We start from the raw sequence: 12,543 nt of genomic DNA, 5'->3' as shown, positions 1-12,543 counted from the left end.
TTAATATCAAAAAGACTTCAACACCGTCCCACTCCCCTCTCCCACCTAGAAGCAAGGTAGAAGGGGCCCCTCGGACGTCAGGAAACGTCTGTCCAGCTGCTGTGTGGGAGACCACATGGTACAGGGCGTAGGGCTTTCAGCTCGTGCTGTTTTTCCAACCGCAAGGATGCTTTCTTTCTGCGTCCGAGTGCTCACCTGGGTGTGGGCTTGCTCCAGGCCTGCAGGGTGTTCAGGGTGACCCTCCGGGATGGCTGGGCCTTGGCATTCTGACCGCTGGGTTGCAGGGGCTTCTCCTTGGGGGTCCCTGACGGGGAGCCTCTGGCACCAGGAGCGGCTGCAGGGATGTCCTTGGCCGCCGGGGGGGCCGGAGACTGTTTTGCTTGTGGCGGGGTGGCGGAGGGGCTGCTGGGGTCCTGGACTCGGCCAGTGGGGGTCCCCTCCCCCAGCCTGGGTCCTGGCGAAGACCCCGAGGGGGTCTGACTCTTGGTTTTCTTCGCTGTATCAGGAGTTCGCACACTCAGAACCGGCTTCTCTTTCAGGGGGATTCCAAGCTCATCTTTCTCGAACGTCACAAAGGAGCAATAACCGTCCGTGGAAGAGATGGCCAGGAAGGCCCCGTCACTGGACCTTCGTTCCCAAAACAGAAGCAGAAAGGAGGAAGTTTACCAAACTCTGTGGGCCACCCTGGGCGTGCTCATCACCAGTCGGGAAAACGAAGTTCGACCACCGTCCCCAGCATAGTTTGAAGACAAGAGTTGTCGGAGGGAGGGGGCCCGGCTGAGAAAGGGCTCATGGAGCCCCTTCCCTGCCCCCCCATTCCCCACCCCACCGTCTCTGCCTCATCACGAACTTCACTGGGGAATCAAGGTGAGACAGCCTCCTCTCGCCCACCAAGATAAAAAGAGGACTAAAAGAAGATCAAGAGTTACAAAGAGCAGGAGCCGGGTGGCAGGGTGGCCAGGCCCAGGCTGGGCCCCAGCAGGCAGGAGAGATGGAGGAAGAAGCCCGGGGGTGCTGAGGACCCCAAGCAGGAAGGCCAAGGCGGCAACCCCCCAGGACGGGCCCGCTGCCGGGGCCCCTCCCTGAGTCTGGGCTTCCTTTCTCCCGGGAGCCTGGCGAGTCCCCAGACGACCAGGGAGCCCAGGCGTCTTCCCCTCGGTTTATGAGAATGAGAAGAATCCACAGGGCAATCCGTGTGGCATCAACACCCACCAAGGTGACCACCAGAAGCAGTATTGTAGCAAATGAGACACAGCTTCCCTTTTAACGTTAATCTTTTTTAAAAAAACAAAAGCTGGTAAATAAGGGCCAACCAAGCCAACTACAGGGCTACTCCAGGGGAAGGTACACGTCCTTGCTGTCCACTCACCAGGAAATATCACTCAGGGTATGGTAATGGATGTTGGACACGTAGCCGAACGGGAACAGCTGCTGGGTGTCGTACAGGAGCACCGAGTCCTCGGAAGCCACCGCGAACACCAAGCGGTAGGGCAGGCTCACCAGCTCCATGCCCGGCTCTGGTGATGGGCGAACACAGCAACAGAGAAGGTCAAACAAGCCAAGTTCCCAAAGAAAACACATTTCCACACCCCCACCCCGCACCAAAGCCCTCTCCCTGGGGACCTAAGTGACATAATTTCACGAAAGACTAGTTTGCTGTATGCCTTACAGAATTCACTTTTGTCTTACTTTACATATGAATATCAGAATCCAGGGCTTCCCAGGTGGCTCAGATAGTAAAGACTCTGCCTGCAGTGTGGGAGACCAGGGTTTGATCCCTGGGTCGGGAAGATCCCCTGGAGGAGGGCATGGCAACCCACTCCGGTACTCTTGCCTTTAGCATCCCATGGACAGAGGAGCCTGGTGGGCTACAGTCCATGGGGTCACAAAGAGTCGGACATGACTGAGTGACTATCACACACGTAAGAATCAAGGAGAACCACACATGAACCAATGAGGACACCATGTTATGATCTGAGACTCAGGGGCGCCTGAGGTCCGAAAAGAAGGAAAGGAAGATGTGTGAATGAGGCAAGCCACCCAGGGGTCAGGGCCTGACAAGGAAAAATCAGGGTCGCATAGAAACGTCTTATCAAGGGATGTTTTCATGCTGTCTGCACTGTACTAAGTTGCTTAGTCATGGCCGACTCTTTGCGACCCCACGGACTGTAGCCCACCAGGCTCCTCTGTCCATGGAATTCTCCAGGCAAGAACACTGGAGTGGGTTCCCATTTCCTACTCCAGGGGATCTTCCCAACCCAGGGATTGAACTCAGGTCTCCCGCATTGCAGGCAGATTCTTTACCAACTGAGCCACCAGGGAAGCCCAAGAATACTGGAGTGCGTAGACTATCCCTTCTCCAGAGTATCTTTCTGACCCAGGAATCGAACAGAGATCTCCTGCATTGCAGGCGGATTCTTTACCAGCTGAGCTAGCACGGAAGACATTCACGTAAAGGTTTAGAAACTTGAAAACAGCTTCTGCATCTAGCCTTGGAGTAACAGGGACCAACTGACCCTTCCTCTGAAAGAATTAAAATACCTGGCAGAATACTGAAACCAGGGTTTGGGGGACACTGTCCACGAGCCCATTAAGGACAGCAATCTCGCAGAGACGGGAAGCAAGAGACCCGAGTCCTGCCACCGCCCCCACCTACTGCCTGGAGTTTCCAGGCCCCGCAAAGGTGGAGGGAACCAGGCGGCAGCCAGCAGACGCCCCGAGCTGGGAGCCAAGAGGCCAGTGGTGGGGGGGCAGAGAGAGAGAGCTGCAGGGGCCTCCTGAGTCTTTAGCTGGTGCTGGCAGTGCACGCGTGTGAGAAAACTACAGGGAAGAAAGAGCCATCCCTAAGAAGGCCAGCAATCAAACCAACAGACAATCCACAAGATGGGAGGAAGTATCTGCAACTGATGCTATGGACAAGGGCTTAATTTCCAAAATACACAAACAACTCATGCAAGTCAACAGCAACAAAAAACAACCCTATCCAAAAATGGCCAGGAGACCTAAATAGACATTTCTCCAAAGAAGACATACAGATGGCCCATGTGAAAAGATGCTCAACATCGCTAATTACTAGAGAAATACAAATCTAAACTACAGTGAGGTACTACCTCACACCAGTCAGAGCGGCCATCCTTTAAAAGTCTACAGACAACAAATGCTGGAGCCAGGGAGCACAGCCAAAATTTAAAAAGAAAAAAAAAGAATGAAAATACATCTGCATCCACTAAGGTAAAATCCATAATGTCTAATAAAAAATTATCAGGCATGCCAAGAAGCAGAAAAATACCCATCATGAGGAGAAAAAAGTCAATCGAAACCAACCCTTCGTATACAAAGCCATTAAAAGAGTTGTTTTAAAAACTGTTGTCTACGTGTTCAAGAAGCAAGAAGAAAGCAGATATGCGTAAGGAAGAACCAATTTTAACTCTGGAGATGAAAGCCACACTGTCCCAGGTAGAAAATGCACTGGATGGCACCAAGGGGCCAGTAACAAGAGAAGAAAAGGTAAGTGAACCCAAAGCACAGCTGTAGAAACTATAGAAACTGCCCAAAATAAAACACTGCGGGCAGGGGGTGGAGGAAGCCAAGCAAACAGAGCATCAGCAAGCGTGGGTAACCAAGCAGCCTGATACACGTGTACCTGGAGTCCCTGAAGAAGAGGAGAGAGAGAGAGGATGACAGAACAAAGTCTCTGAAGAAGTACGTGGCGAAGCTCCCCACATCTGGGACTTTCCTGGAGGTCTAGTGGATAAGATTCTGTGCTCCCAACACAGCGGAGTGCTGGGGTTCAATCCCTGGTCAGGGAATTAGTTCCCATGTGCCCCAACTAAAGATCCCGCACCCACAACTAAGACTGGGTGAAGTTGCTCAGTCGTGTCCGACTCTTTGTGACCCCATGGACTGTAGCCTACCAGGCTCCTCCGTCCATGGGATTTTCCAGGCAAGAACACTGGAGTGGGTTGCCATTTCCTTCTCCAGGGGATCTTCCTGATCCAGGGATCAAACCCAGGTCTCCTGCATTGCAGGCAGATGCTTTACCATCTGAGCCACCAGGGAAGCCGCTAATCAGGTACAACCAAATAAATAAATATTTTTTTAAAAAGCTCCCCTAATTTGACGGAAACTATAAACTTGCAGATCTAAGCCAGTCAATGAACCCCAAGCACAAGAAACATGAAGAAAACTGTGGCAGGCACACTGTAATAGGACTACTTAAAGCCACTGACAAAGAGAAAAATCCTAAAAGCAGCCAGTGGAGGGAAAACAGTTACACAGAAATCCAGTTCATGTATCATTTTTACTGCACAGGATATGGATAATGAATAATAGTCAACCAAGAAGCAAAGAAACAAAGTTACTACTTTCATTCCTTTAAAGTTGCTTGTAGCAAAAAAAAAAAAGAGTGTATTCTAGACAATGGGTAGGCTGACAAGTATTTTGATAAGGTCAATCTTTGCTCCTAAGACAGATGAAAGGGAACCAACCCCCCCACTTACTTCTTCCCTCCCTGCCCGGGTCACTTAACACACCTGCTTCCGCCACCGGCCTCAGCTCGAAGTAGACAGGGCAGCAGCGGACAGCAAGCGTCGCCTTCCCAGGACACGGAAGGTGGGCGATGGGCCTGGAAGATGAATTGCGGTTTTGCAAAAAGGCACCATCACTTAACAAAAGCAAAAAAAATATGGGTAAATGTTTCGTGTATTTCTTTAATTGCCTACCTTTTAAGATTTTTTCTGGAGAAAACGTAAGTCGTGTTTGTTACATTTTCACCGGATTCCACGCACCCAGCTGGAGAAGCAGGAGAGGAAGGCGAGGCCTGTGTTATTATCAGACTGTTCACCAGCACAGACACAAGAGCATCAGTTCTAGTTTACATAAGATTCCCCGGAGAGATTATTTCCTGGACAATGTTTGATGACTGAGGACAAATGCAAACATCTCGTCCCTGTCTGGGCTCAGCCCTTACTGCGGTTCTAGCCATCTGTCACCTGAGTGTCAGCTCCCAAGGGGCTCAGCTGCCTGGGAGCCCCTACCAGGCCTGGGCAGGAACAACAGAAAGCAGGGACCCCAGCCTCAGCAGACCTCTGCCTGGGAATCCAGCCAATCTGTGGTGAAGCGCTGTGATCAGACCCTCGGCTTGCTGTCCCCCCGATTCTGACCCCAGCTGCCACCCAAAGCCTGAAACTTGGGCTTCTTCTATCTGCCTGATGGCTCCCTGAGGCTGCGAGGAGACCAGCCCTCTGCTGACATCTCCAGCCCCTGCAGAAGCTGCCTCTGCCCTGGGGAGCAGTCCACATCTGAGAGCTCACTGCAGGCTATATTCAAAACCAGGTCAGACCCTGTTGGAGAATGCCAGTCACACACAGCTACTCTTGGGAACATCTCCCTGTTTTACACTAACATTTCCACACACCTACACAGTCTTCCACATGACCATTCCATACCCCCTGGGGAGGGCAGCAGACAGAGCCAGTGTCTCCCTACCCTCTCCTCCTCAGGTCATTGCTAATTTCCTCCATGCTCACATTATCATCACAACCAGTTATAACTCAACTGCAGGTATATTATACAGTGGCTTTTTAAAATCTATTTTACAAAATGGGATATTATTCACACTTGTGCGCATTACCTGCATGGCACCAACGGATCCTTTCTTTAATAGCTGCCTACTGTGCACTGGTATGAAAATACCATAATTCATCCTAAGTGAGTATTGCTTTTTGGTGGTTTTTTTTTTTACAACTACAAACCATGTTTGCAATAAACACACTTGGACATATATGCTATGTACTGTTTTCATTTCTTAATGAAGTGAATCTCAGATGACTCAGAAAAGCAGATGCACTGAATGGTTACCAGACTGCTTTCCAAAAAGGTTCTGATAATCCACACTCCCTCCAGCAATAGCCACACGTAGGTATTTTCACTGTTTTTCAGTGTGAAATGAATAGAGCCATACTAATTTATATCAAGGTAACCGGCACTGCCCTGACTCTCGTTGGATTTCTGAACATTCTCCTGTGTGTGCTGATATTACACGCACATCTGCTTTTCTACAAACTGCCTTTTGTATCTGGCTCTCATTTCTCTCTTCCAGATTTTTTCCCTTTGTTTATTTGTTCTTCTTGCCAATTGGAAGAGCCCTCACATACGATATCTGTTAGCACTCTTTCCTGTTCCATGAACATTATTTTCCAGCTCCTTCATAGGACTACTGATATTGCCTACTGCATCTCTTGCCTGTAGGCAAGCTCTACATTCAAATACAGCCAAGTAAGTCTGTCATTTAAGAGCTTCTCAGTCTCCAGTCTTTTGCTTGGTCTTCCCCAGTCCTAGAATGCCCTTCTAGATTTCCTTGGAAGAGTTTTACACTTTTACCTTTTATATTTAAGCACTGAGTTCACCTGAGATTTATGTTTATACAAGCTAGGGGTCCAATCTCACTTTCTTCCGTACATCTGGACACGCCAGCATTCTTCACTGACTAACCCATTCTTCCCACTGAAATGCCCTCAGGTTACCTACTAAATTTCCTTTTATCCCAGGATCTATTTCTGGATTCTGCTCTGGTCCACTAATCTATATGTTTATTCCCATACCAATATGGGTACAGAGGAGCCTGGTGGGCTACAGTCCATAGGGTGGCAAAGAGTCGAACATGACTGAAGTGACTGAGCACCCATACCAATACCATACTGATTTGATAAGTTATTGTTGTTCAGTCACTCAGTTCTGTCCAACTCTTTGTGACCCCATGGACAGCAGCACACCAGGATTCCCTTGTTCTTCAATATCTCCCTGACTTTGCTCAAACTCATGTCCATTGAGTCAGTGATGCCATCCAACCATCTTATTCTCTATCGTCACCTTCTCCTCCCGCCTTCAATCTTTCCCAGCATCAGAGCCTTTTCCCACGAGTTAGTTCTTCCCATCAGTCGACCAAAGTATTGGAACTTCAGCTTCAGCATCAGTCCTGCCAATGAATATTCAGGATTGATTTCCTTTAGGATTGACTGGTTTGATCTCCTTGCTCTCCAAGGGACTCTCAAGAGTCTTCTCCAACACCACGGTCCAAAAGCATCAATTCTTCAGCGCTCAGCTTTCTTTATGGTCCAACTCTTGCATCCATATGTGACTACTGGAAAAAACCATAGCTTTGATTAGAAAGACCTTTGCCAGCAAAGTAATGTCTCTGCTTTTTAATGTGCTGTCTAGGTTGGTCACAGCTTTTCTTCCAAGGAGCAAGTGTCTTTTAATTTCGTGGCTGTAGTGATCATTCAGTGATTTTTGAACCCAAGGAAATAGTCTTGTCGCTGTTTCCATTGTTTCCTCATCCATTTGCCATGAAGTGATGGGACCTGATGCCATGATCTTCGTTTTTTGAATGTTGAGTTCTAAGCCAGCTTTCTCACTCTTCTCTTTCACCTTCATCAAGAGGCTCTTTAGTTTCTCTTCGTTTTCTGCCATAAGGGTGGTGTGATCTGCGTATCTGAGGTTATTGATATTTCTCCCGGCAATCTTGATTCCAGCTTGAACTTCATCCAGCCTGGCATTTCACATGATGTACTCTGCATAGAAGTCAAATAAGCAGGGTGACAATATACAGCCTTGACATACTCCTTTCCCAATCTGGAACCAGTCCATTGTTCTATGTCCGGTTCTAACTGTTGCTTCCTGACCTGCATAACAGGTTTCGTAGAAGGCAGGTCAGGTGGTCTGGTATTCCCATCTCTTGAAGAATATTCCAGTTTGTTGTGATCCACACAGTCAAAGGCTTTGGCATAGTCAGTGAAGCAGATGTTTTTCTGGAATCCTTTTGCTTTTTCTATGATCCAATGGATGTTGGCAATTTGATCTCTGGTTTCTCTGTCTTTTCTAAACCCAACTTGAACATCTGGAATTTCTTGTTTCACATACTGTTGAAGCCTAGCTTGGAGAATTTTGAGCATTACTTTGCTAGCATGTGAGATGAGTGCAACTGTATGGTAGTTTGAACATTCTTTGGCATTGCCCTTCTTTGGGATTGGAATGAACACTGACCTTTTCCAGTCCTATCACTGCTGAGTTTTCCAAATTTGCTGGTCTATTGAGTGGGGCACTTTCACAGCATCCCCTTTTAGTATTTGAAATAGCTCAACTGGAATTCCATCATCTCCACTAGCTTTGTCCGTAGGGATGCTTCCTAAGGCCTGCTTGACTTCACACTCCAGGATGTTGGGCTCTAGGTAAGTGATCACACCATTGTGGTTATCTGGGTCATGAAGATCTTTTTTGTACAGTTCTTCTGTGTATTCTTGCCACCTCTTAATGTCTTCTGCTTCTGTTATGTCCATACTGTTTCTGTCTATCGTACCCTTCTTTGTGTGAAGTGTTTCCTTAGTATCTCTAACTTTCTTGAAAAGATCTCTAGTCTTTCCCATTCTATTATTTTCCTCTATTTCTTTGTATTGTTCACTGAAGAAGGCTTTCTTATCTCTCCTTGCTATTCTTTGGAACTCTTCAGATGGGTATATCTTTCAGCATTCAAATGGATATATCTATCCTTTTCTCCTTTGCCTTTCTCTTCTTTTCTCAGCTACTTGTAAGTCCTCCTCAGACAACCATTTTGCCTTTTTGCATTTCTTTTTCTTGGGGATGGTTTGATCACCACCTCCTGTACAATGTTATGAACCTCCATCCATAGTTCTTCAGGCACTCTATCATATCTAATCCCTTGAATCTATTTCTTACTTACACTGTATAATCGTAAGGAATGGCATTTAGGTCATACCTGAATGGCCCAGTGGTTTTCCCTACTTTTTTCATTTTAAGTCTGACTTTGGCAATAAGCAGTTCATGATCTGAGCGACAGTCAGCTTCCAGCAAGACAGCTCTTGCTGACTGTATAGAGCTTCTCTATCTTCAGCTGCAAAGAATATAATCAATCTGATTTCACTATTAACCATCTGGTAATGCCCAGATGTTTAGAGTCTTTTCTTGTGTTGCTAGGAAGAGAGTGTTTGCTATTACCAGCGCGTTCTCTTGGCAAAACTGTTAGCCTTTGCCCTGCTTCATTTTGTATCCCAAGATCAAACTTGCCTGTCTCCAGGTGTCTCTTGACTTCCTACTTTTGCATTCCAGTCCCCTATGATGAAAAGCACATCTTTTTTGAACTACAGAATTTCTGACATTCAGACAAGATGCCTGCTCAAGTGTTATTCTTCTTTCATATTTGCTACATGCTCAGTTGCTCAGTCATGTCTGACTCTTTGTGACCCCATGGACTATAGCCCGCCAGGCTCCTCTGTGCATGGAATTTTCCAGGCAAGAATACTGGATTGGGTTGCCATTCCCTTCTCCAGAGGATCTTCCAGACCCAGGGATTGAACCTGCATCTCCTGCATTGCAGGTGGATTCTTTACCACTGAGCCACCTGGGAAGCTGATTGCATTATTCTTTGCATTTACTCAGCTAAACAAATCTGAGATGTCATCCAATTCAAAAAACAGAAAACCAAAAGAAACAACCAAAAAAACCTTAAATGGGATCCTAATTGGAAAACAATGAGTATGTTAATTTTTAGAACACGAAATATCTATTTGTTCAAAACTTGTTTTATAACCATCAATAAGACCTTCTAATCTTCTTCATCAAGGCTCTGTGCCTTATTAAATTTTTTTCTATGTATTCCCATGTCTTCTGGACTTTGCACTATTATGAATGGAACAACTGTCCTTTTCACATTTCTAAGCACTTATTCTAGTGTAGCAGGTACAGAATTTATGTATTTTTACAATATTTAGCCACCTTATCAAATTCTTTTTCAGATTCTGATAGTATTTTTTAAAATCTCTTGGATTTTCTAGAAACATAATCCTATCACAAAGTTTTCTCTTTTCCAATCTCTGTCATTGCTGCATTTCCTGCATTTATTAACACCACCGAGAACCATTAACAGTGACAGCAGATACCCATCTGGTATCCAATTTGAACTGAAAGTATTTTTAGAGCTGCCACTGAAGAAAGGATTTACTACTGAGTTTTGTAAATAACTTTTAATATACTTAAGCAACTATTTACTCTTGGATCTGGGACCACCCTCCCCCCCCACAAGCCAATGTCATTCCCACATGTTCTCTGTTGTTCTTTTACAGTCTAATCCACATATGTCTGTGTGATTCACATACTCCTAGGGGAGCCCCATCCAGCCTGGCTGGAAAACACAGTGTCAAACTTGACCTGTGCCCTCCTGCTTGGCCGAGCCCTGGTTCACGTCACTGAATCACACACAGAATGGTACCCGAGTGGTGGAGAGCAGGGGTCAGTCTTCTCTGAGACCATGCTGGCCATAGCACCGCCCTGGATGATTCTGCTAGGCTCACCCTCTCGCCTTCCTGCAGACAACGAGCCTGATGTGTCCTCACTGATTCTGCTGACCTACCAGACTTGACCACTACACTCCCACAAATTATTCCAACCCGACTTGTCTGTGTCTAGACCCTGTCACAACAGGCTGCTTCATTACTCAGAATAAACATGACAAGGGCACTTCATTGTTAGTTTTAGAACTATGAGCTCCATATACATGTCTAGGGAAAAGGAATTTGTTAAAAAATTTTTTTTAATTGAATTTATCTAAGAGAATATGTTTATCATTCTAGTCTAGTGGCTCTCAAACTTGTCTGTGTGTTAATACCACTGGGGATCTTTTTGAAATTCCAAAACCCAGATCACACATTCCAAACCAGTTAAACTACAATCTCTGGAGGGGTGGGACCCAGGTACCAGGACTTTTGAAAGCTCCCTGAAGATTTCAGAAGGGCTTTTCAGGTGGCGCTAGCGGTAAAGAACCCATCTGCCAATGGAGAAGATGTAAGAGACGTGGATTCAATCTCTGGGTCAGGAAGCTCCTTTGCAGGAGGGCATGACAACACACTCCAGCATTCTTGCCTGGAGAATCCTGTGGACAGAGGGGTCTGGCGGGCTACAGTCCATGGGGTTGCAAAGAGTCAGACATGACTGAAGCGACTTAACAGAGTTCAGTGTGTGGACAAGTTGGGATCACTGCTTTCATCAGAACTCCCTGAGCAGCAAAGAGCATCACAGATCAGGAGCACAGACACCAGCACTGCTGCCCTGCCCTCAAAGCCAAAGCTTCATGAAACACACCTGGTGTGAGGAGCAAAGATCCATCAGGAGTGAAACTCAGTCTACGGAAGAACGACTTCATGCTGTCGTCGTGGAACATCCGGTAACTTCTTGCCTGCAGCACACGAAGCTTACATGTTATCCCGAATCTTCCCATTCACAATAAAGGCTTACCAATTCCTACGTCTTTTTGCTACATATTGTTATTTATTACTGACATAATAATAGGTATGAAATTGAAACACACTACATATCAAATAATCACACAGAACTGCAAAGGCCATCACTCTTGAACTGATTTTCCATTTTTGGTAAGGAAAGCTTTATGTGTGTGTGTGTCTACATGTTTGAAAATGAAAGTGTAAAATCGTTCAGTTGTGTCCAACTCTTTACGACTCGCCAGCCTCTTCTGTCCCTAGGATTCCCCAGGCAAGAATACTAGAGTGGGTCTATGTGTTTGTATGGTTCAACAATTATTAAATGCATACACCTCTGTAAGAACACATTACGCTGTGAGCAGAGCTTTGCCTGGGAAATGAGACTGGGAAAAGGCAGGAAGGTGACTAGGAGCCCTTTTGTTTGTTATGTGTGTGTATATATTTAGAATTTCCCACTGAATGAACCCTTTTTAAAAAGAAAATAGTAACCCCATCATTTTCCCAAACAACACTGCTTGAACACCTGCGTGGAACAGTTTTTGCTGCCACACACCTGATACTTTATAAACAGTAAGCATTTAATCCTCCGGACCCAGCCCAGCCCACAGCCCACTTTGCCTTATTAACCTGATGCCCCAGGACTGCTTTGCAGTCATCCCTTCTTTGCTCCAGTAACCAACTTGCTCCCTTTCAGCTCCCTGCCTGCCTTAGTACTCAGTCACCTGACATCTTGAGGACCAGGGTGCTATCTTTATTTGCCGCTTCTTCCCAAAGATCAGAACCCTTTCCATTCCTGGGTACCATGCCCAGTGGCCCGTGGTGCTCCTCTACCTGCCTGGAAGGTGCTGGACCCACCTGCCTTCCTGTTGCCTAGGGCTGGGATGCTCCTGGTCAGTGGTTCCCAACCCTCACTGCACCTCAGACCCTGGGGCCCTGGCTGCCTCGAGCCACATGAAGCGCATCTCTGGGGGTGAGGCCCAGGCACCCGTATTTTACATGTGCCCAGGTGACTCCACAGCTCATGCAGGATTGGAAACCACTGAGCTCCACCACCTACTCTCCCTTGCCCCCCCGAGGTCCCCACTCCCACTCCGGCCAGCCCCCCACACTGAGACTCGGCGGTCTGCGGGGAAGTCACACTGCAGCTCAGGTGTCGGGGGCCTGGCTGCCAGGGGCTTAGCCACAGGGTACAGAGGTGTTCACGGCTTCCTGGGTCCCAGCTTAGGTACAGCTGGGATGGAATGTCATCCTGTAC

General features: G+C 47.0%; 1 protein-coding gene across 18 annotated transcripts in view; it reads right to left on the bottom strand.

Annotated features, from left to right (window-relative positions):
- Positions 1 to 12,543, bottom strand: part of CHAF1B (chromatin assembly factor 1 subunit B) — a 39,265-nt gene that overhangs the window by 15,910 nt on the left and 10,812 nt on the right. For 16 of the 18 annotated variants that reach the window (XM_081573075.1, XM_081573076.1, XM_081573073.1 and 13 more), the window contains exons 8-12: positions 11,152 to 11,245; positions 4,722 to 4,791; positions 4,533 to 4,624; positions 1,370 to 1,517; positions 196 to 627 (exon numbers count right to left, since the gene is read on the bottom strand). In XM_081573075.1, coding sequence (XP_081429201.1) covers positions 196 to 627; positions 1,370 to 1,517; positions 4,533 to 4,624; positions 4,722 to 4,791; positions 11,152 to 11,245 — 836 coding nt within the window. Of the gene's footprint in view, positions 1 to 195; positions 628 to 1,369; positions 1,518 to 4,499; positions 4,625 to 4,721; positions 4,792 to 11,151; positions 11,246 to 12,543 lie in introns of all 18 variants that reach the window. The other 2 variants (XM_081573058.1, XM_081573065.1) reach the window with 1 other exon arrangement.

This window comes from Giraffa tippelskirchi, chromosome 2 (genome assembly GCF_054371585.1).
Source record: "Giraffa tippelskirchi isolate mGirTip1 chromosome 2, T2T-mGirTip1v1.2.pri, whole genome shotgun sequence".
Taxonomy (NCBI): domain Eukaryota; kingdom Metazoa; phylum Chordata; class Mammalia; order Artiodactyla; family Giraffidae; genus Giraffa; species Giraffa tippelskirchi.
The sequence above is the reverse complement of the archived record's forward strand: the minus strand, read 5'-3'. Positions and strand labels throughout refer to the sequence as shown.